The 25940-nt window shown below is 35.3% G+C and overlaps 1 protein-coding gene across 3 annotated transcripts; it reads left to right on the top strand.

Annotated features, from left to right (window-relative positions):
* The first annotated feature begins 7858 nt into the window (after positions 1-7858).
* On the top strand, positions 7859-13900 carry LOC147386751 (uncharacterized). 3 transcript variants are annotated; one of them, XR_015172298.1, is made up of 7 exons: positions 7859-7988; positions 8456-8555; positions 10645-10711; positions 10884-11009; positions 11202-11276; positions 12679-13772; positions 13866-13900. XR_015172298.1 is itself a non-coding variant. In XM_086424466.1 (6 exons), the coding sequence occupies exons 1-5, from the start codon at positions 9816-9818 to the stop codon at positions 12697-12699; spliced, it is 369 nt and encodes a 122-aa protein (XP_086280592.1). In that variant the 5' UTR covers positions 8567-9815; the 3' UTR covers positions 12700-13772; positions 13866-13900. The 3 variants fall into 3 exon arrangements, 1 of the variants encoding a protein (XP_086280592.1); XM_086424466.1 differs by lacking the exons at positions 7859-7988; positions 8456-8555 and adding an exon at positions 8567-9967 and having other exon boundaries at positions 10956-11009; XR_015172299.1 differs by lacking the exons at positions 7859-7988; positions 8456-8555 and adding an exon at positions 9476-9967.
* Positions 13901-25940: the final 12040 nt, after the last annotated feature.

The following is a 25940-nucleotide window of genomic DNA, read 5'->3' as shown; positions in this document are numbered from 1 at the left end:
TAACACTTCCAAGATCAGAGGAATAATCTCGCTCTGTAGGATTAGTAGAAGAAATTTCAACATCATCCTCTTCTGATTCTTCTTCTTCATCTACATCATAAGTGATAAACTGGTTCTCAAGATTCAATGGCTGAGATCCATTAGATTTCAGATCCGTGTTTGTCTGAGATTTTTCCAAGGCCGATGAAATAGCAACATCTCTGGATTTTGGCCGTTGTGCATGAGGTGACTTCCTTGAATCCTGCGCTAAAATCTCTCCCTCCTCAAGATTAGGATTCTCTTCGATCTGGTCCACATCAAAGTCCTTGTTGCGCTCCAAAACAACTTCTAATAACGGATGGGCAGAATCCATATTAGGATCCAAGACTACTTCCAATATTGGAAGCGTGTTATTCTTAAGTGGCTCCAAAATTAAATTCATTGCCTGATGCGTGGGACTAGGCGTGGTGATCGTCTTAGCAGCAGAAGTCGTTTCTTTTTGAATTTGAAATTCAAAATTCTGAAGTTCTTGCGGTTCCACCTCAGTAGCCACGTCTTCTGCCAGCTTGGATAATGAATATTCTCCCTTCTCCACTTCAGCACTCTTGGCTGCCATGTCACTAATCTCTTCTGACGAGGACTGGGGAAGAGCAGGAGCTTTCCCCTTCCCATGAATGGCCTGATCAATCTCCTTCTGTTTTGGTCCATCATGGATGATCAATGGCTTGTTAGAATGAAGAAGAATAGCACCATTGTTCTTAACTTTCTCTCTGTATTCTTTACCTGCCTTAGGAACATTATGCTTTTCCAATCGATTAGGCCTTGGAACAGCAGGTTTGATAGGACCTTCTTTGAGCTTGCAGTGAATATCCTGGTGTCCCAGTTTGAAGCAATTGGTACAGTAAAAAGGGATAGATTCATAAGAGATTGGTTGCCATAAACCAACTTGCCCATGATTAATCCTAACTCTCTTAGGATTATCTTTAAGTAAATCCAACAACACGCATACTCTTGCCCAATTAAGACGCGTGCCATGACTAGTCGCACGATCAATTGCTAGCACTTCGCCCACCACCGAGGCAAGGCTGCGAAGATTTGATTCCTCATAGCAGAATAAAGGAATATTAGGAAATGATATCCAAGTCGGAATAGAGGACTCATCCCTCTCTGAAGGACGAAAGAGAGGAGTCCAACTAAAAAATCTCATCATATACCCTTCGATCGAAATCCTCTTCTTCAACCATATCGAAACCATGTCTGATTTAATGGAAAAGTTCAGAAGAATATGACGAAAATCTAACGTTAACGCTTCACAAGTTCCAGCGAGTTTCCATGATCGGACTAACTTTCTTATGCTTTCCACTCCTGGACGTAAATGTTTTCCTCCATTTTTTGGTCTAGCAAACTTTGCTACAAGAGCAAACTTGAATTTTTTCACATCTACATCCGAGAATGAAATTGAAGGCTCTCCAAGCCAAAGCGTTGGCTTAATCTGAGATCTAGAATGAACTTCCTTCAAGGGAGGATCCCCCTCTGTATTCTCTCTCGATCTAGCCACCACTTCCGCAAAGGAGCGAGATCCTACTCTCAAAGGATTTTCGCTCTCCATATGATACCACTTGGTGGAAAAGAATCTGAAAACAACGGATATGAATATTCGCCGCTATAGTTATTACCTACAACAACGGAAGAAGTTATCCACTACTACATCTAGCGACGGAGGCAACAACGTCGAATTTTGTATCCGTTGCTCATTCGCCGCAATAGTTTTTACAGGCAGAAAAAGTACCCTAGCCTGTAGCGAGGGAAAAATCCGTCGCTGTAGATTAAAAATGTTGTAGTGTATCAAACTCCAAAATTTCAAATTAAAATTCAATGGTGAAAATCAAGTTTTTTTGAAAAAGAAATAGTTACAAGTTCTTCGAATTTTATCCTCTATAACCCTGTGGCATCAAATCATGTTTTTGGATGCAACAAATTAATGTGGTAAGGTATTATTTTAAAATATTGTGGATTTTTTGAGTAAAAAACTTGATAAAGTAAGGGAGTTTTTGTCATAAAATGCAACATATAAGTCTATACCTGTGACCTGCATGCGGTGCAACCAGAATCATAATTAGTACGACTAAAGATAAATTGACTCGAAAAAATCACTCGGAATTCACTCGTTGATGTGGATGTGTGTAAGGAACCATAAATCTTTTAGTTGTGTCTCCTAAGGGAAAAGATCTATTCTTTTGTGCACATGCCACATCAGCAAGTGAATGTCAGGTGGCTTTTTTCAAGTCCGATTATCGCGACTCTTATTACATCCTACAATGTATTCCCCTGTGTAAGAGGTTTTGCATCCATTCTCCTCAAACCCCAAATCTAACCTTCAAAATCCCATTTCTTCTTCTTCTTCTTCTTCTATCCCTCTCACTCTTACACATCAACATGAGAATCAGAAGTAGATGTCCTCCTCCTCCTCATACCCAACTACAAAGGCAAAGAACACAACCAAAACCATTAGAGTACTCCCGTTACTGTGTTGTGGTGGAAGAGAATCGATGAATAGGTTGGCGACTCAATACATCAAATGAAACTCATCAGCCTCCAAGAGAGGATGGTATACCCCTTTCTGATCTGCAGCTGATAATTACTAGTGAGATTAATAGTTCGATTTGCTCTGAGCATTATAAAGAGGATAAGAAGCCTTGCATCCCTCACTGCAATCCCAGCGAAATGGAGGTAGATTCCCAAGCACAGACGTTCAAAGAAGGAGATGGAGATTATGATCTCTCCGAAAAGATGACGACATCTGCCTCTGTAAATCAACGGTTTTTGAGGACTGTATCACAATTCACTTTGTTGTGAGAACTGAGAAATGCATGCATGTCTTCTTAGCCATCATCAACATCATATATAAAAGGGTCATTTAATAATTCACTGTTGAGTATGTGACTCGAATTCTAATTGACTCAGTTCGAAAAGCTTGCGGTGCAACATTTTGTGGTGAAATAAAATAATGAGAAATTTTTGGGGCTCATTGACCGTGGTTTTTCCGAAAGGTTTTCCACGTAAATTTGAGTGTTCTTATTTTTCCTTCTTCCATTGTCGATTTGTTCGTCTCCATTCTTTAACATTCACCCCTGTGAAATTGGTGATATTAGTTTCATTCCCTGCAAAATGCAAGATTAGGTTTACTCCCATAATACGAAAGTCAAATTTCGAACAAAGTCACACTTAATAATTAAACCACAATTTCATAAATGGGAAGTAAATAAAACTTCTAACAAAGTCACACTTAATAATTCCTGGAAGTTGGAAAAACTTGATGGAGTGGTTTGATTAGAAAATTGCCTAATCATATTTTTAAGAATCGTGCTGGAGTACGATTGAAATGTACATTGCTGACGTGGAGATGCTTTTCACTAGTATCTCGATGAAAAGCATCTATGGTTTTGTACATACATCTACATCAGCGATGTGAGAATTGATATACATTTCAATGTTACTTCAGCCTTTTCCTATTTTTAATATTAACAAATATCCCTGATATTAAACTAACCAAACCAAGGGTATATTTTACAATTGTTCTTAAAAATTAGTAGTTTTTATTTTTTATTTTTTTTAATATTTACGCGCACATGGATAAATATATTGGTCTTTAGGAAAGGTAGTGAATTTACCTTTATACCCTTGAATTTTTTTTCAGAAATTTAATAATCTAATATTTTTAAAATCAAAACGTGAGAAATTTACCTCATCTTTTATTCATGATATACGTGTTGTTCATGATCTTCCTTTTTTAGCTAGAAAAGCTTTTTTGGGTGATTTCTTAAGTCTTCCTGTAATTTGGAAACTTTAATTTTCTTTCTTGTATAATCTTTTTATTTTGAATAAAAGCTCGGCTTGCTTACCAAAAAAAAACAAAAGATATGATGTGATCACAGATCTTATACACCCAGGGAGGAGGGTTACATTTTAACTTATGAAATTCGTTGGATTGTGTGCAATGACCTATATTTTAATTAATTACACAACAAAAATAGTGGCTTTTAGCGACCCATTTTCAGTGGCGGCCAAAATAGATGTCACTATACAACACAGCCTGCGCGCCAAAAAAACGAAATTTCGCATAAAAACCTCTCTCCCTCTCCCTGTATTAACAGATTATGTACCACTCATTCTCTCTCTCTCTCTCTCTCTCTCTCTATCGAGTTGATCACAACTCCTTTACATCTAGGGTTTTCGATGTTAATGGAGGAAATTTTTCAGTCTAATTGATCTCTCTCTGTATCAAGTTCATCATAGCTCCTCTACATCTAGGGTTTCGATGTTAATGGAGAAAATTTTTAAGTCTAATTGGTCTCTCTCTCTCTCTCTCTCTTTATCAAGTTCCTCTTTGCATTTTTTTGGAGTTTTGAGAATCTAAATCGCAAATTTTGTAGTTCTTTGATCGATGGAGAGGATGTCGAAGGAGTTATTTCTCTTCTCGAATCTGTAATTTCGAAGCTCGAAACCCTAAATTCATCTCCTTCAGATCTCCAATTGGCCTCAACTCTCATCGACTTGGCCAATCTTTACTCCTCTCTAGGTTTCTCTCTAAAATCTGACGAACTTCAAACTCGTGCTTTTCTCATCAAACAAAGATCTCAATCAAATCAACCAATTCACCCTCCTTTAAGGTTAGACTTTCTTACTTTCTTCTTCTTCATTTGTTTTTTTTTTTTTGAATTTTAATAATGTTAGTTTGAATTTCAGGGATTGGGAGATTGTAAAGAAGGTAGATTCGGTGAAAAATGAGGTTTCAACTTCTGATGCTTCAGTTTGCGATGTCTCTGTTTTGTTTGATGATGGTGATTTCTCTTGGTTTAATTTCATGTCTTTTGTTTTTTATTTTTTCTTTTTATTGATCTCTAGTTCTTTCGATTGATGAACTTCGATAATATACTTGTGTATGAAGATTCTTATTGTTGTTTCATGATTTTGATTTTTTTGGTGGAAATTTTACTTTGCGATTGCTAGACTCATTCGATAATCCTTGTTATAAATTTTTGTGTGTGTGTATGTGTAAGCTAGACTTGAACCCATGACACAAAAATGCATTGTAGTATGTCAACAATACAAACGCCGCAGCTTTACAAGCTCTGTTAATAGTATCTTGCTTTTGAGATTATTTACATTTTTATCCCTGAATATTTGTGCGTGGCGTTATGATGCTTGAATTTTTCAACAGGTGATGCATTGGGTAGCTTAAAAGCCAACTTAGTCGATACTATAAACGTCTTACAAAGTTGGGATACTACATTTGCGAATCCCTGCAAATGGTTTCATATTACATGCAGCCTTGACAACAAAGTTATACGGATGTAAGTAAAAAATTGTCCGTAACTTTTGCAATATTAAATGCTTATGATTGGTATAGCATACATGATGGTGAATGTGATTATCTTCACATGTCTTGTTTTAGTGATTTTGGAAATGTGGGTTTGTCTGGTCAACTGACTGCACAACTTGGTGTATTTACTTATCTCTGCTTGCTTTTCCATGTTAATACATGCTTTTCCACAAGTACTGACTCCCCACTAGGTTTTCGAAAGACTTGCACGCTTAAGTTGGTATCGATTACTTCTTAGATGAAGTGCTCCTTGTCAACAAAATTGACTTAATTTCTCTTCTATGACTTTTAATGGGATTGAGCTAATAGCTTAATGGGGGACCGTTCATGGTGTCATAATAACTTGCATGTTATTTGGGTAATCAGAGACATGGTTAAGGTGCCATCAAAATGGTATTTACAGATAAAACTGAATTATCGGACTCATGTAAGCCCATTTTGAATTATTTTATATTAGTTTAATATTCTGTTTTGAAGTATTATACCTATAATTGGTTTAATATTCTGTTAAACAAGAACCTATCAAATATGTATTCTTTTAAACATGAGGGGCTACAGCTTTCACTTTTTTTTTAGAAAAAAGAATTTCTTTTGTATGGGCCTGTAGAAATCATTATTGGTTGAAATGATTTTGTTTTTTAGAATTGGTTATATGCCAAAAGCAATTGTAATAGAAGTATTTTTTGAAGAATGTTTACCAACCAATCAAATACAATGATTTTCAGGATGTTTATTCGACCAATGGACCGAACAATCCATGCCTCATTGCTTGCTCTTATGCTCCAACTCTCGGCTGTAATGGTGGTGACTGACATGTTGGATGGTATGTAGTATCATTGTCATCTCTAGTTTGTCATCAATTATCCATTAGAGAATTCAAATATGGTATGTTTTGTGTTATTAGATCATACTTTACTGTTCAGAACGCATTTGACACAAAGAAAAACTTGCCAATTTGATTAAGTATATGTCATTGTTATGCCAGACATTTTGCTGAATCGGAGTCTTGACTCCGAAGAGAATCCCATGGGCATTTATCTTAAGATCTAATTAGTGATCCATACTTGGTTTTGATTGATCCAATTCAGTTTTATGTGACTAGGCTTATAGTGTACACTCTTTTGCTTCCCCTTGTGTAGTTGCTGCTCTAAACTCCTTGAAGGATGTATGGGAGAACACTTCACCAAATTGGGTGGGTTCAGATCCTTGTGGTGATAATTGGGTGGGAATCCGCTACAACGAATCACGTGTTATCTCCATGTAAGTGCTTGTTATATTTAAGTCCTTGACCACATTGTATCTCTCTCCCTTTACATCTCACAAGATCTCTTATAAAAAAGAAGGTTTCAATCTGTTTTCTTGAAGTTACAAATCGTGTCATGCAGGGCCATGGAAGACACTCAACTTCGAGGAGAAGTACCGCATCACCTGTTCAATTCCCCTCAATTACAAATAGTGTAAGTATCTGCCGACTCTCAAAATAATGTGAAATAGTTCACAAATGAATCTAAGTGCAATGCATATGTTATTACATGTTGTGGGCTAGATTTTCCATGATCTTTGGCACAAGTTGGAACATGTGCCAAAGATCTTATGAGGCTTTGTACAATCCCAAAATTTTTGCAAATTTTTTTTCTTGATTTGTCAAAATTAAACTGAATTGAACCCCATTGCATAACTGTCGAATCCAAACTTGGTTGTTATAATTACCATACAAGGAAAAAAAAAAAAGAAATTGCAAATCTACTTAAATGAACTATATGTATCCTCATAATATATAGATAAATGTTTGGAAGTTGATAGTTTGAAAATGTGATGGCAGGAATTTAGAGCACAACGATTTAAACGGCACCTGGGAACCATTTGAAGGTCCTGATAAAAGAACTTGTGTTCTTATTCACATTTTCTTTTATGCTTTTACTAGGTTTTATGTTGTAAGTTAAAATTGATGTTGCTATCTAAGAGTCTACAAAGAGGAGATGGTTTTTTATTTTTATTTTTATTTTTATTTTTATAGAGTTGTTGTAATGAGGTGGTTGCTTTGTTTGGTTGAGCTAGACTTGAGATGTATTACTATGTACTCCTTTATAATTTATGAGAATTTCTAAAGTTAATTAGTTCTGGTTGATTATAAGTGCATTGTATCCAAAGATTGTTAAGTAATTGTGTTTAATTAATAGGTTGTATAAAATAGGTATTTAATTACAAATAATTTTAAAATAAAAGAAATTAAAAATTAAAAAAATCTTATTAGCGACAGTCATTAGACTACGTCAAATTGCATTTTAAGCGACGCCACAATTGCGCTTAAAACGACTGCTAAAGGCTGTCGTTAATTGCGACAGTTTTCAGCAGTCGTTTAAAGGTCGTTTTTACCGCTACAAGTAAAAGTTGGGGTGCTAATAGCCACTCTCTTAAAATTCCCTTTCTTCCCCGTCTAACAGAGAAAAACAAATTGCTCTCTCTCTCTGTCTGTCTGTCTCTCGCTCTCTCTCTCTCTCCATTCTTCCCTGTCTAAGAGGTTTGATTCTCGGATTCTTCTGTATTCATCTCTCCTTAAATAAATAAACTCGCGCTCTCTCTCAACTCGATCTATTCAAGTTGGATCCATAGCGTTGTTCATCAGGTTTTTTTTTTTTTTCTCGCTCTTGAACTGTTCTAGGGTTTGAGCTCTCGGTCTCACTCAATGATTTTGGTTTTTTATTTGTTATTCCTTCAGATTGAACTCTCGTTCTCTCTCTCTCTCTCTCTCTCTCTCTCTCTCTCTATATATATATATATATATATAATCTTCAACGACTTTGGTTCTAAGTTTTCGATCTGATATCAAAACTTTAATCAAGTTCGATAGTATAGTTTTGGTTTTATTTTTTGGTTTGATTTAAATAAAAACCCTAGTTCTATAGTGTTGATTCAATTTTACGATGTAGCAATTGATCCGTAAATCATATATTTCATTTTCTAGGTTTTTAATATCGAGATGGGATTGACTAAGTTGAGCTTCCGCAACAACAGTTAGGTTTTTTAGGATTTTGTTGGTTGAGATTAGGATACTTCAGTTCTGATCTCAATCACGTTTTCAACAAATTTCAGGTGAGTTTATCTACGCAAACTCAGACCGTCATATCAGTAATAATCGGAGAGTAAAGCTCTTCAGCATTGTCATTAATGAAGAACTATTCTAAAATTTAAGGTCAGGTAAACGAATCTTATTAATCCATCCAATTATGTTTGATAAAATTTATTGATCAATAGGATTTATATAAATGAATCTTGTTTGTGTTTCTTTGTGTATTTGTTTCCAAATCAAGTGTTGCATTTATTTGTTTAATTTTATTTAGGTGTCGATGGTGAATCTTGCAATGGAATCAGTGTTATCCATTTTGCAAAAATTGGAAAATATTTACTGTTTTATAGAATAGACACTAATAATTTCTTTTTGTGTAATGATTTTTTAACTCAATTTGACAGGGTGACTCAAAAATTTGACTGACATGTACCCTGTAAGAACCACAGATTTTTCCCTCGGGATACATAACTACACATCCCCATAAAACATGTGCAATTGTGTATCTCAAGAAAAAAAATCTATGGTTCTTGCATCTGCCACGTCAGTGAGCTTTTAAGTTACCCTGTTAGGTTGAGTTACAAAATCAGCACACTGTATGATATCTTGACTAAGGCAAGCATTGTGAAGAAGAAGATCCCAATGCTCATATTGTGCAACAAGACTGACAAAGTGACTACACACACCAAGTAATTCATCTGGAAACAACTAGAGAAGGAAATATAATACTTAAAACTTACTTTCATCTATGAGTGGGTATGCTGGTTTGGTGCATGTTTGATGATTATCACCAGGTTCATGTCTTTTAATACATATTATTTTGGTCAAATATCAATGTTTGCTTAGAGCGAGCCTTGTAGGGAAGTTTGATCAAATAAAGTGGAATTGATCTGAATTATTGGTTTTTAGACTATAGTCTTGCACATTTATAGTTTCTTCACTTATATTGATTTGATATTGGGAATTTAAGATAATGGATCACCCAAAACCAATTTTGGATAAGTAAACCATCTTGGGGTGAGATAAGTGTTCAATTCTTGGTTCTTGATCAATGTTAAGGGTCTTTAGATTCCAATTTTAGGAGTTTCCTTGTGCAAAAAAGCAAAAGACAAGAAAAAATGTTATAATCTCCAAAATTTTCATCCCCAGTTCTGTTTGGGAGTCGAAAGTTTATTTTAGATCAATTTGTGATTTTTGTGTGTTGGAGACATGCCATCTTTAATTTCTTTTTTATTTTATTTCCCTACTTGAATTCATAGGTAACATTATTACAACTGGATAAACAACTTAAATTTATCTTCTGGATTGAACACGTTTTCATGTTGGTGTGCCAAATACTAATCAGAGAGGACATGTGAGTGTTGCAGTGCTAAGATATTATGTAATATGAGGTCTGAAATGGGACAAGTTTCAAAGGGAAAAAGAAATAGAGGGGAGGGGGCATGCTTAGTAGAATATGGCTCATCCTTTGTAGGACATGGTTTCTTCAACATCAGGAAAAAGGCACAGATGTGCCCACCATTCACAGAAAACGATAGGTTACCCTCCCACCCTTCTATTTTCTTCCTATTATTCTACATAGTCAAATTACCCTCATCTGTCTATCTCAATTCTCAAGAGTCAAGTCACCTTGTAGTTTGTCATTTAGCTGCTGGGATGATAGAAGAGGACCATTCATGACTCAAGTTCTCTAGTTGAATTACTGAGTTGAGTTCTAAGGGCAAGAAAATCTATAGCATTTTATCCTTCAAGGTTAAGCTGTCCATGCCGTGAATACTCAATACCCTGCCCAGCCCAACCCAACCCAACCCAACCCAATCCAATTTACACCCTTACTTGTGACTTTCAAGGATGGCAGAGATTATGTTGAATGTGCCAACAAAGTTTATCTCAAAGGGGGGAGCAAACCCATTATCAACTTATTGGTTCTCTTGCAAGCATGATGAATTTTACCAAAATTCCAATAATAAAATTGATCGATTTACTATTTTGACTTATTACTTAATTTTGGATAGGTTAAGTTTATAATTTTATTATGTATTGGTAAAAATCAAAGTGACATTCATGAGTTAGACATGAACCAATCAAATGGCACTTGTGCTGCATTTATATTACATGGCCATTAATCTTTCTTTCAATCAACAATCAATGCTTGAGTTTGTTTGCAATGGAATTAACCATGCTGACTCAGTTATTACTTTGTTTGTTGATTCAGTTTTGTGGAAATTATGGCCCCTGTATTTTCTCGGGAAGCATGGTGTTGCGTGTGGCATATGATTCAGGTGTCATTACATTTTGATGGAACACGCTGTTCCTTTATTTTTTTTATTTTTTAGATAAGGAAGTGGGTTACTGGTTAATAATTAGTAGGTGAAGGCGGGTTTTGTGGCATTGACTCTCACAGAATTAACCAACTTAGGAAGCTGGCATCTTCATGCTGCTCTTTTATTTCAGGATCCTTTCGGTTGAATGTGTTTTAGATTTTAACCTTCCAGTGACAAGTTGTGTCTAATAATGAGTTTGTAGAATGATTTGGTGCATGGATGGGGATTGGACTTTGCGCTAAGAAGATGTGTTGAGGTTAGTGGATTTTTTTTTTTGATTCATCTCTTTTACTATAAGCACATATACGCATGAAGCCTAAGCAGATGACCTGTATGTTCCAATCTTTTGCCTTGTTCGGATTCAGACAAGACCGGTGTGTTAAAGGTTGACTAATCAGATAACCCCTTTATGTCTGATTTCACCCCTTAATTTCCTTCATCTAAGCAGTCTGCATACGAGAAGATCTGTGTGGTTGACTCGCAATGGATTGTTCATCAAGTCATACCTTCTCTTGGGAACCAGGTGAGACATCATTCTTGACAAACTTGTAGCATAGTTTAATTGATGTTTCTGTACTTTGTGAGTTGTGTTGAAGATTCTTGATGTAGAACATTATATCCAATTAATTTCTCTGTTTGTATCTGATGTATTTTTTTTCAAAAAAGCCAAAAACAATCCTGTTAAGAACATAATTAGTTTTAATTAGAAGTCGGCCTTATTTTGTTAGGTACTTCTACTATTGTTCGAATTTATAAAGTAAAACCATTTCCTGGAAGCAGTAATCCCAGAATGTAATGTTCATTGAACACTCAGAAAAAAATGAGAGATATTACAATAATTGTAGTCACTATGATAAGCTGAAATTATGTAATAGTGATTTACCTGTGCATATGAGATTAAACTGGGGTTGAATTTATTCATGTCTTAACAGGACCATGAGTTTATTTACTAATCTATCTAGGATAATGAACCTCTTTTGGTGCATGGTAACGACCATGGCTTTAGTCTCAATATTTAAGGTGATACTGCTTGTTCCTTGTAAACAATCTAAACTCAGTTTAAAGATGAAATCTTGTCCCCAAAAACAGCAAAGTTATTATGTAATTCCTACTTAAACCTAGAATTACCAATTATCATGTGGGCTTTGAAGCTTTATTTCCAATGGTTGCATATTTCCAATAATGCATCCTTGGGAGATGTTACATGTAGTATGTGTGCTTTCAAGTAGGAAAAGTGTAAAATATGTGTAGACGTCAAAACAACAAAAATCTTTAATTGTTATCTTATATGCATTGCAAAAGCACAAATTTTTAAAAGTACGGATTTTTCATAAGTGATTCTTATCTTTGCTTAGTTTGCTAATAAATTATTCTTCCTGATGTTATTTTATTTTTAAATTAATTCGTAATCTAGTAATAAGAATAGTAGTGGAACTGACAGAAAAGACCTCGTGTGGAAGCATGCTTACCTAAAAGAAATAAAAAACACAAATGGTTTCACATGCATATTCTATGAGAAGACTTCTAAGGGTGGGATATTTCGACACAAACATCTTAGTCATCTTCATCGAAATGTATGTTTGTGTGTAAAATTTATCAAAGGTTAAGAATGAGAACTTTGCTCGATGGTGTTATCAAGCAGGCATCTTATTTAATATTGCTTTTTTGGGTAGCTTTAAGGATATGATTGAAGCTATTGGTCAATTCGGACGAAGTATGAAGCCTTCAAAATACCAGTAGCTAAAAATTCCTTCTCTAATCAAAGAGGTAGCATACACTAATAGTTGGATGGAAAGCCATAAAGAGTAATGGGCATTGATTGAGTGCTCACCTATGTAAGACTGATTGACTGACACAATGGAGAGGGTATTGATAAACTTCTTAGTAAATAACTTCTTAGTAAATAACATTCACCTATATTGCAGTTTCAAACTGAAGTCTTATAATTTCACAAGCTCTCGTTGTCATCTATCTGAAGTTTTTCACCTCATTTTCTCTGTCTTTCTCTGTTTCAAGGTAGATACCATGTAAGCATCCCCCCCACCCCCCAAACCCTTCCCACTTAATCTTCATCTCCATCATCCAACTCCTGAACAAGTGCAGTTTCTGTAGTATTCTTGATAACTGTTCTCTCACACTCTTGCCAGTGCGCCACTGGCTGGACATGTGGCTTCAGACACATGCGTGGCACCTGGTTTCATGGTGGAATGGTAGGGAGGGGGGTGAAGCTTAGTCCCACATCGGTTAGGAACTGTTCGAGATCCCAGGCTATAGGTGAGACTAGGACCTTAGGTTGTACCGACACGTTTTTCCTGTAAGGGGGAAAGCAAAGCGGTGAGTGGGCCCCGGCTTGCAAAGCGGACAATATTGTTACATGGTGTGGGTCCCTGCCATCACATGTTCTTCCTAAAACCACACTAGAGGTTTGAATTATACTAGAATATGGACATTCAATATCTTATGCATCCAACGATTATATTCTTCTTGGGTTGTTTAGTGGGGTGTGAATTGCAAGTTCGATATTAATTGGAAAAAGGACACCATGAACCAGATAAACTATTTTAGGGGAAAGACTTCAGAGTTCTGTTTTTTCTATTGCTGCTGAATATCTTGTTGGGATCAGTTTGGATATCTCTATATTTGTGGCCTATATATCGGTATTCCATGCCTCAACCTGCAGAAGAAAGTGCACAACAAGGCTTTATTTTTTTTCATTTTCTGATTCTATGTATCTATTTTTCTGGACAAGTCTTATTTGAACAGAGACTGATTCAATGTAATCAAGAGCTTGAACTGATTGATGCAGGCAATAGAAGTTGTTGATTTGGACCAGCAGACTAAAATGGTTGCAGAGCTTGATGGCCATGTAATGCGTTGTGTACGTGACCAGAACGGGAACCATGTCATCCAGAAGTGTATTGAATGCGTGCCTGAAGATGCAATCCAGTTTATCATTTCATCCTTCTACGACCAAGTAGTGACATTATCCACCCATCCATATGGCTGTCGTGTCATACAGGTTAGAAGTGATTTGCCTATCTTCGATTCTCATTTCTTTGTATATAGATTAACCTACCTTTGATGCTGAAATAGTATTAATTTAATGTCACAGAGAGTACTGGAGCATTGCCATGACCAACGCACAAGACCAGTATGGGAATTATGTTGTTCAGGTCTGTTATGTTTTCAAAAGCTTTTTATGTTGAGAATAGCATCTGTGGGAATTAAAGTCTTGTTTTTTCCTGCCCAAGACATCGCCTCAAGAGAATATTTTAAACTTTGTACGTGATAATAAATGCAACACGCATGACTGCAGCGACTATTGGAACATAAACCTGAGTCACACTATGAAATTAGATGGAAAACAGTGGTATAACAAAAATTAAGATAAAAGCAAAGATATCATAATACCAATTATTCTATTGGGTGCTTCAATCACGTTTTCAGACTAGAAGAAACACATGCACGTACAGTTGATCTATATGCTCCCCAACCTTCTAGAATGCAGCAGTTCTGCTCACAATATCACTGATCTTATTCATTCCCGCCGCCATATATATATATATATATATATATATATATATATATTTTTTTTTTTTTGGGATGGGTAAGCTGGACTTGAACCCACGACAAATTGTCCCGAGAGAGTATCTAATGTGAAAGAAACAATCAATCAATCTTCGACAAGCCCTTCGATCTACTTTGGTAAGTTTTATCTGTGATCTAAAATAATACTTCCACATTTTTTGTCAAATCCCATCCGTATGGGCATGTCTCTTTTTTCCTTCAAAAGTTTAGATATCGGTTTGTAACCGATGTCCAAAGTCTCAGACTTAGGACATCAGTCTTATAGACATCGGATTTCAATCGATATCTAATGTATATATTTTTTTGGGTAGTGCTTTCAGATTTGGAACGGTTTTAAGCCGTTCCAAATTCTGTGTTATGACGGTCATTTTAACGGACTAAAGCCGTCGTTGGTTTTCGACGGTCTTTGTGACGGTCAAAAGCCATCGTTTTTTTCGACTTTCTTCAGCAGTCGCATTTTATCGCGATTCCTTTTAAAACGACTGCGCAAACGACTGCAAGGGCAGTCGTTTTTGTCAAAAACGACTGTTCAAGACAGTCGTTTATCCCGCAATATGACGTAGTGTTACCACTATTATAGGCGTTCAAATTGTACATGGTTTACATCTACAGCGACGGTAATACAATTAATTAGCGGCGGTTTTTAACCGTCAGTATAGGCCTCATTTACATCTATAGGGCTTAATATGGTTTTTAGCGACGCCACCTATAGTGGTGTTACACGTGGCCATCACTATTAATAATAGCGGCTGTTTTTTTGTATTTGCGACGGTTTTTGACCCCCCCCGCTAAAAACTTAAAATTTTGTAGTGTTATCATTATTTTTTTTATTATTTTTGTTTACTTTATTGGTACCAAAGAGAGGTTACTGTTCCATTCAACAAGAGAAGGAACAATCATACTATAGAACAAGAACCCGTAGTGGAGAAAAAAGCAAAGACAAAGACTGAAGTAAAGGTGCAGAGAACCAAGAAGGGGAAGAAAGAGAGGCAATTCAGTGATGGAGGGATCAAGATGCAGCCGTGTTAATGGGAGAGGTTGGAGGTGGAAGCAAATGACCCTCATGGGGTATGCTCTATGCCAACACCATTTGGGAATGGCTAGGATGAGAAGCATGAAGAAAATTGGCATCCCCGAGCCCATTGTCATTGCACCTGGAATCGACAATGATGCGTCTTGATTATAGTGACTATATGTACATCATCAGAGACAATCCTAAATCCTCAAATTTCTATATTAATGTAATTGGTAAAGATTTCTGATGTGGAATTTGGTAAATCCAGCCTAGTTGAACTGCTAAAGTTGAATCAATACATTGGTTAGAGATTGATTATTATTAGATGAATCTACTAGTAGTGATTACTCTTGTTGGACTTAGTTCTTGGGCTAATTTATCAAAACATGCACCAAAAATTAAAAAATTACCAAAATTGTGCACTATTTAAATTAATTCCCAAAATGGTAACTTATCATTTTAGGAAATAAATTTTTTACCGAAATGGTAAGAAATAAAATGCACAGTATGTTTTTACAATATTTGTATCCAAAATATCCATTTTAACTTTATATTGAAATTACTTAATCACCCTTCTTTTAGTTTATATTCAAATTACATCTATATATACTCTCCTATCTTAAGAGAGCTGTTATAGCTACACCAACTTTTACTAATGCCACACCAATTCCTATGTTAATCTCCAAAGAATTGCACATAATTGGTGTGGCGTTAGTAAACTTGAGCTGGCAATAATAACTTTCTCTCTTTATCATATAACAAAGATGCATTTTGATGAATGTGAAGTTGAAAAATAGTAAGAAGGTAGAAGAAAGAGAAAATGACATTTTTTGTATGCAAAATGTAGAAATTATTGTTCATTTTATTTTTTATCATTTTAGTAAAAAAGACGTATTTCCTAAAATGGTAAATTATTGTTTTTGGAAATAATTGAATAGTGCACTGTTTTGGGAATTTTTCAATTTTTTAAATTTTCATTCTCTTTCTCCTATTCACATTGAGTATTTTTTTTTTAAAATTTTTAAATTACCTTTGATATGAGATCAGATATTATTTTTATACAATGTCAAAATGATCTCATTGACATTGAACTTTTTCTAAAATAAGGGCATAATCATAACTTCAATAAAATTAATAAAGGGTTGTAGGCGTCAATATTTTGACAAGGTTCCTACATCTTTCACAAGTCACAAGAAAAATCCTAAAAGTTATAAATGGACTACATCTCTAAATTAAGTCCATTGATGACTGGGAATGAGCCTCTTATAATTTAGGCTTTGGACTTTTCAGATAAAGCCCATAATCGTATAAATCAAAGTGAACCACATAATTATCGGGTCTTACAACCAAATAAATGAGTTTGACCCACCAACAATCCATAAAATCCTTAAAATTTGATTTGGATGAACTTAACCTTTAAATAAAACAATCCAAGCTCTTTTGGTCGGGGCATAGTTGTAAATTAAAGCACCCTAAGTCTATAAATAAAAGTCTCCTTTATTGGAAGGGGATGGGGATCACTTTCTCTTAGAAGACAGAAGTTCTTAAGCCCTCCTTCAGAGACGAAACAAAGTTCTTCAAGAGAGACTTGAATTCTGATTTAAGAGAAAAACAAGCTCAAAAGCCTTTCTTTAAAAGTTAAGAAATCCTTTTCAACTAATATAGTGCGAAGTTCGGAGGGAAAAAAAATCTATATAAACTTTTACAAAAGATCAAACTTAAAAGTCTTTATTCAGAAATCAAAAAATCATTCTCAATCAATAAAGTGCATAGCCCATAAGGAAGAAAATCTATAAAAACCTTTACGTAAGATCAAACTCAAAAGCCCTTCTTCAGAAGTCAAGAAATCATTTTCAACTGATAAAACGTAAAGTCTGGAAAGAAGAAAATCTACATAAACCTCTCCAAAAATCAAGCTAAAAAATTTTCCTTGAAAGCAATGAAATCCTTTTTAATCGATAAAGCGTGAAGTCAGAAGCAAGGAAAAAATCTACAAAGGCTTTTACAAAAGATCAAGCACAAACAAAACAACAATCAAAATAACTTTTCTGCCGATCACACGCGAAACTTGGAGAAAATAAAAATGTACACGTGTCACCACTATTTTTGTACTTGACTGTTAATCAGAGGAAAATATTGAAACCTGCATCTCCTTTTTTCAAAATCAATATAAAATTATTTGCGATCTTATTTCATGAATATCCAGGTAGCTATGTGAAATTTGTTCTTGACAAGGGTATTTTTGATAAAAAAAATTACCAATTTACTGTTCATGCAATCCCTGGATTGTCTCTGCCAGTACCACCTATATTTAGTTTTACCCAACCCTTACAAGGTTTCTCCCATGAAAAAGTCAGCCTTATACTAGGAGCCCATGGTCTCAACCAAAACCCCATCGCCATTAGAGCAGCACACTCACTAGGAGATGAGCTTCTCATAAACTTCGCTACATAAACTTCGCTACATTTTCATGCTCAAAGAGCCATTGTAACGCCCAATTTATCATATTCTGTAATGTATTGTGAATTATTGTTTCGTACCACTAAGCTATCAATAAACATTCAATTTGATCGTTGTAATAAGATTTGATAATTTTCATGCTTCAATTGTAAACATTATATTGATCTTTCTTTATAGATCTAACAAGAGATAGAGGTGAGCCCCATTTATGTGTGCCTCAAGTATTATAGGTGAACATCAAAGATTTTTTTAGAGTAGTCAAATTTTGCGAAAAGAATAAAAGAAGAAGAAAAATCCAAAAGCTTATCCATTGCACAAGGGGACATGCCCCCTTGATATTAGATAAAATGTTATAAAGCATCTCCATGAACTCCAGAACCTAATTTAGAACCAATAAAGGAATTTTAATAAAAATAGTAAGTAAATATATTTAAATATACCCACCTTGAGTTGGTGGATTAACATTTCTAACTCACCAAAATTATTCCAATTTGCACCTTCCCGTCTTCTTATAAATCAAAATTTTTAATATGATTATCACCCAAAGAAGTACTGCACTTATTCCCATCATGATCGAACAGGCCAATAGAACGCCAATTTTTCCTTTGACCGACGTAGCGAAAGTATTACAAGGCTAGAGCGCTTTGAAGAAAGTTACCCATACGGAATTTTATTGTGAGTCTATTAATCATGTACCAAGAAAATAAAAAACTAATGGTATTTATTGTTGCGAGTGCAAAGAATAATGTAAGGTTAGTTCACTCCGATTTGAAAGATATTGGTGTTGCAGCTGTGTTTGACTTCGTTCTTTACATTTGAGGTTTCCTGCCATAAGCCACCGGGTTGGTTCACTCCGATTTGAAAGGTTTCTGTTATAATGAAACAGGCCACTACTAAATCTCCACCATCGCCCGTACTATTACAAGTCACCCTCACCACCTTCACTATCACCACCCCCACCTTACTACTATAAATCTCCACCACCTCCTTCACCGACACCACGACCACCTTACCAGCTACTACAACTCTCCACCACCACCTTATTACCCTCACCACCTTCACTATCACCACCCCACCTTACTACTATAAATCTCCACCACCTCCTTCTCCGACTCCACGACCAACTTACTAGCTACTATAACTCTCCACCACCACCTTATTACCCCCACCACCAAATAAATCACCACCACTACCTTACTACAAATCTCTCACCACCATCTAAATCTCATCCACCACCACTTAAGTCTCCCCCTCCACCGCACTACTACAAGTCTCCATCCGTGCCTTCAACATCGCCGCCACCACCTTATTACTACAAATCTCCATCACCACCAATTAAGTCTCCTCCATCTTACTACTACAAAACACTCTCACCACAAACTAAATCATCTTCTGTAACATATTCACTAATCGATCTACCACTTCTGTAATGCATTCTCAAACAATGCTTCATTCCTTGCAATACAAATGCTCCAAAATATGTTACATGGAACCATATTTCTTAAAACCGCCATCTGAGATTTACCTCTACTAAGCCAAATGTTTAAAGAACTGAAGGAAAAAAGTTGGAGGAGTGAGATGTAGGAGTCAAACAACAAAATACTTCCAAACTTCTGGAGCCAAGTTGTATTTGAAGAATGGGTGGTAAATTATTTATTCCTCCAACACGCAGCATGTACACCTTGAAGGAAATGAGAAACCCCATTTTTTGCGCACAGAATCTACCGGAACAGTTGCGTGCATTATTTTCCAAGACAAAGTTTTAAACTTTGTGGGGACTGGAAATTTCCATAATTTCTGCCATTTTGGATTACTTATCCCTTTGTTTCAAATCGAATTGCAAGCTAGCTTGGACGAAAATTGGCCTGAACCACTATTTATCCAAATCAAGCGATCCATAGAACTAATTTGTTCCATGGACCATCAATCTCAATTTGGGTTCATTCCAATCACCATTTGTCCACACATCGGCTACTTTAATTCTTGGATTTTCATCTAGATAAGAAAAAGCTAGAGGGCCACCACCCCTCCAATTGTGATAGAATAATGAAGTAGTAGCACCCGAGTGAACAAGAACCTTTGAATGGGACAAAGTTTGTTGCAATTGAGCTTTAATAATGCGCCACAACCTAGATCCACCCGCCTGAGAGCAAGCTTCCCACCAGTTTTAATCAGTCACATATTTCTTCTTTAAATATTTGCCCCATGACCCCTTATCTGTTTGCATTCTCCAACAGAACTTCACGATACTTGTTTTGTATGTGTCTTGCAATCCCCTAAGATCCAAATCTCCTTCATCTTTAGATTTACAAACTTTGCTCCATGCTACTAAATGTCGTTGCCATGCTCATTCCCCCAAATGAACCTAGCAAAGCAGACCTCTAATTGCTTAGAGATAGTAATTGGAATAGGGAGAATTGAGATGAGGTAGACTGGGATGGATGAAAGAACGTGAGATAGACAGGTTAGCCCGCCGCCTTATAAGAAATTGGTCTTCCAGCCCTCCATTTTCCTAGATATCTTGGCTGCCAAATCCCTGCGCATCTCTCTAGTCACCCGACCGTTAAACAAAGGTATCCCCAAGTAATTTGAAGGTAATTCCCTCCAGGATTGTTATGCAACTAGGCCTTGCTGATTTGGGAAAGAAAAAAGTTATTCTTTGTTGTACTAACTTGCTGACCAGAAGAAGACTCCTAACACTTCAGGAAATTCCTTAAGGAAGATAACGATTTTCTTGTGGGCTTTGTGAAGATTTTTAGATCATCAGCGAAATGCAAGTGGCTTGGAATTAGATCTCCTCCGGCTCAATTGAATCTCTCCATTTTTTTCAAACAAGACCAGATTTTGAAGACATTTTGTGAAGTTGGTTGGGGTCTCCCTGGTGAAGACCTCTAGAGCTTTGGAAATAACCATAAGAAGTACCATTGATCAGAACTGAGAAAGAAGCAGATTCAAAGCAACCCCTAACCAACTTCACAAAATGTTTGATTGAACATTTTCTCGGTAAACTTCATTTTCTTAGACACCATAATTTTTCTATCAGGCTGGTAAAATTGTCATCCAACTGTAAATGATTTTCTTGAGCAAATATTTTCTCAATAGAAGAACCATTTAAAAGTTGTTTGAAAACAACTTAACTATGCTAGCCATAACAAATGGAAGATCTATACTAAACATAGAGATGACATATACTAAATGTTTGGGCCCTAAAATTGTCCTAGAGAGTCCTATCCACTCCTTCACATAGGACTTACATGGAAAGTTTAATTCCAAGAAAGATGACCCAAGCTACACAACTAGAGTAGGGGCATGGTTTATTAAGGCTCTAATGCAAAAAATAAATAAAAAACAAAACAAAATTTGAGTGAGCTGGTAGAAGTGGGAGAATGGTAATGCAAGTAAAAGTAAATAAACTACAATGTAAACCAATCTTTAACATCTTCCTCTTCTCTTCTGTGAATGGGTGTCAACACTCTTTTATTTAAATTTTTAACTATCACCAACTTATTTTGAATAACCACGCGTGATAAAATTGTATCTTGGTGTTCTTCTCTTGAGCCGCACTATACTTTTCAACTCAACATTAGCACTAACAGTCCTTACATCCAAGCTCTTCTGAGAGTGAAATCTCCTTTGGACGAAAGAGTTCAAACCATTTAACTTCAATCACTTTAATGACCCGTGAAATATTATTTGGCTCCCTTAGCCTATTGGTGAATTTTGGTAGATTAAAATATTTACAAATTCAACTTGATTGATGACATATACTAATTTTTCATTGCTGATTTTTAATTTTTCTCACAAATTTATTGTACACTATTGGCATGCCAACTTTTACTAACGACACACCATTACTTTTGATATTAAACTTAGATTGGTGTGTTATAAGTAAAATTTGACATGTTAGTAGGAATTCTTTACATTATCTTTTCTTTTTTGTTTTATATGTCTACCAAGATATGATTTCGGTGGGAATAAATACCTCCCTTTCTCACTTAAGACCAAAGGGGACGTACATGCTGTTGTCCACGCTGGCATATTCTCTAAGGTAAGAGTTAGCCTTACTAACTAAGTTAGATAACAAATCTTACTAAGATCTGTTGAGCTCACTTTGATGCATCCAGAAACCGATTCTTGCCTTAGACTTTAAAAAATTAAAAAAAATTAGAAAGATCAATTTTCACCAATAAATTTCGGAGATGGTTGGGAGTTCAATAGCCGTCAATTTTAAAAATATTGGATGAAGAGTAAAAAAAAATATATATATATATATATATATATATATATATTATCTTTTTGTTGGTTCTGACATTTTTCCATGAAATTTAGAGGGCTGTTCTGTTGGATTGGCAGTTTTGTAGCCCATTGGAGCTCAAAGACTCCTAGTAAGATTTGAAATCTTAATACGTTAGTAAGGAAAGTGTTTTTATTTATTTATTGTCCTGGGTGTGTATCAAAATTCCATGCCTTTGATGAAATCAGAATTATAATTAATGCCACGTTTCTCGTTTTTCCTAATTTGTCAAAGAATTTGAAGCCACCCCTGGGCCCACAGATCTTCTTCAACACTCCCTCAGACTTTTCCTTTTAAATTCCATTTCTTCCTCCTCTATCCCTCACGTCGTACATATCGATATGAGGATCAGAAGAAGATTTCCTCCTCGTCCTTCCCCTCCGCACCTACTCCGTGGGCCAAGAACAACAAAAGGAATAAACTGTCCCAGATGTTTTGCAGCTGAGGAAGAGAATAGACGTATAACCTGGTCATATGATCCATCAAAAGAATCACATCAGCAGCCATCGGAGGAGATGACGACTATTTCCATTCAATGGAAGTATTATAAATATCATAGCGAGTTTTGCAAGTTTTACAGTCCGATCCAAAGAGAGGTTTTCGAACACATGCACATATCTTATTCCTTCTTCTCTGTCTTTGTATCTTTCTCCTTCGGCGACCAACCAAGCCCATTTTATTCAGTTAATGTGTGTTTGATCTCATTTTGTTGTGCTTTTTGTTCCAGGAATTGAAGGAAGGGGATGGCGAAAAAGATCCCTCAAAACAACTACCAGTATCAGGCATAAATAATCCAAGGTTGTTAAGCATTATATATCACTGTGAGAATAATGCATGCATATCTTCATAAGTCATCATCAGTCATATGTACCACATACATGTTAAATATTTGGGTCAATACTTTGTTGAAAAAGAAAAATGGAATGGAGAATTGGAAGAAAATTAACAAGGTACATAAACATACTACTCACACATACATGAAACATAGCTTTGATAGGAAAGCGGGATGTAATAAAAGAGAAATTAAACATGATATAAGTAGTACAATAGAAGGTAACCTGAAAACAATAAGCTCAATCATATCAACATAGAAGAAATTTTTTACCGCAAGGGGTCATATCTTAGATTACATTAGCATGAAACATTGATTGCTCTAACCTACATGAATCTTAGTGTCATTTACTAAACAATAGATGCCCCCACTGAATAGAAATATACGTGTTTAGGTACCTACACCCACGTTCATATCTACAGATGTGATTTACATGCATTTAGAACACGTATGTATACACATGGGTGATAAAGAAGGGTTTGGGTGATCGAGTTTTTTTCTTTGTTTTGGGATATAGTCGGAAAATTTTCTCAGTAGGGAGAGTTTCTTAGAGAAGTTTAACTGTCACTTTGCTTTCTTTGATTCCTAAAGAAGCCAATGCCTCTAGGTTTGATAAATTCAGGCCTATTTCTCTTTGTAATTTATTTAGAACGTCATTTTTAAAATTATTTTTAGATTGTCCAAGTCAGTACTCTGTGTTTATTAAAGGAGGCAAATATCTGATGATATTTTTTTAGTGTATTACTTCTCCTCTCGGAGTGGTCATTAATAGATCTCCAAATGGGAATTTTGAAGTTTTGAAATTCTCTGATGTGATCCTTTGTATCATTTTTTATTACATTGGTGATGGAATCTTTGTGGAAAGATATCATGAAGATTCTTCTAATGTTCAAAGTGAGAAATAAGTTTAAGGTGGGTAAAAGTAATAGGGTGAGATTTCTGGAGGACACTTGATGTGGCTCTCATCCCCTTAGGGAGGAATTCTATTCGAGTTGTAAATTATGATAAAATAAAAAAAAAAATAATGACCTTGGCAAGCAAAGATCGATCCACAGAGACAATGTTAATCTGGTATTTTTTTTTTTTATACTTCAAATCCAATTCAAATTTATATAACTAATTAAAAGTAGTTTCGAGAATAATTTATCTAAAACAAAACACTAAAAGAAAGGAATTAAAATACTATGAAAAAGTATAGATCAATCTGATCCACCATCACAAGTTCTATAAATAATTTTACGACACCATCACAAGTTCTATTAATAATTTTACGATCATCTATTTATCTTGATTCATTAAACAAAGTTAATGCTTGTGGATCGTAAAATTTAACGGATATATTAGAAAAAAATTTCAAATTATGTGATTAACGTATTAAATCAAGATTATAAGATAAGTATTACGTAGTCTCTGTGAAGCATGATTTATCTTAAATTTATTAAAGAATAAACCATCAAAATTGATAAACAATTAATATTAAATCCTATAATATTTACTTAAGATAATCACAATAAAACAATCAGACATTATTATGAGAACAATAAAGAGATTAATAAAAATTTACTTAGGCTTCCTCGACCGATCCAACGGAGAGTTTAGCCAATAGTCATTACAAGAAGAATAAAGTAAAAATAAAATAAGAAAGACATGAAAGAAAGATAGAGCAAAGATGAAAGAAAAGTGAATCTTCTTTATTGCTTATTGAATTCTGAAATAGACAAAATTTCTTCGATTACAACTTATTTTTCTAAAGAAAAGCTAAAATAAAAACATGAACTACAACTAATAAAAAAAACTAGATATACATTTACAGATCTCCTTATTTTATAGATATTTTAAGCTTTAGTCTGGTCTCCTATTTATAGAGACCAGATTAGGATTTCTAGAGTTCGGGATCCTTTTATAAACATGAAAATTACAAAACCATACTTCAATATGAAGTATTTGTAAATGCCAAGCTTTTGTGCAGATCTCAAGGTTGGAATCACTGACTTGACCACGCCGTCCTAGTCAACCTGGGTGCCACGATCCAAGTGGGCCCAATTGATTTGGGTCTTTGTCAGTCGACTCTTTCCGAATCCTTAATTGTAGTAGCTTTTTCGAATTTTCTGATTTATTAAAAAAAAATTATGATTTTTTTCTGTTACATGAAAATAACAGTAATTAATTACAAATTACATCATTTGATTGAAATCAATAATTATTATAGACTAACAGTGAGCTATATCTAATTATAGGGTTTAGTGTATAATTTACTTATAAAGTCTATGTAACTAGGGCTCTACTATTAGAAGAAATATGGGTGAAAAGGAGGCTTGAGACCTTATCTTCTGTAAAACGTTCAATGATTGAGAGATGGAAGAGGTTGGTAGGTTAATCGTTGGCACTTTTTCACTCATTTCAAAGGTGGAGAAAGAGGATGATAGAGGGTCGATGGTGAGCAAGGAGGGGAAGTTTTTGGTGAGGTCATTCTATCACACTTTGTATGATATTGGGGAGCTCCCCTTCCCCCATGTCGCTATTTGGCGACCAAAAATGCCAATGAAAGTAGTTTTTTCTACTTGAACCACGGCACTAAGATTTTATATAGGGGGTTTTCTTTGAGGATTTTATTTACAATTGGGATAGAGTGTGTGGTACTGCTACTGAGTAGTTTAACCTTTTGTAAGGCTCTTCGCTTGGTTGTTCACCTTGGTCGGCCTTGCATTTCAATTAATGAAGTATGACTTATCAAAATAAATAAATAAATAACACATTAGATGGTTAGGAAGATTCATTTAAAATTATCTCCCTAATCCTTTTGTGCTAAGATAGACCTTAGGATAGCTTCTATCCGAGTCTGGAGGGATTTCATTTTCTCTTTCTTATCTAATATTGGGTGTGACTGAGCTTCTATTCAATGGATTATGGAGTGTATTACTTCTCCTCTCTTTCGAGTAGTCATTAATGGATCTACATATGGACATTTTTTGAAGTTTTGAAATTCTCCTATATGATC

Source organism: Akebia trifoliata, chromosome 14 (assembly GCF_017979445.1).
Source record: "Akebia trifoliata isolate Shusen 1 chromosome 14, ASM1797944v1, whole genome shotgun sequence".
In the NCBI taxonomy this organism is placed as follows: Eukaryota; Viridiplantae; Streptophyta; class Magnoliopsida; order Ranunculales; family Lardizabalaceae; genus Akebia; species Akebia trifoliata.
The sequence above is the reverse complement of the archived record's forward strand: the minus strand, read 5'-3'. Positions and strand labels throughout refer to the sequence as shown.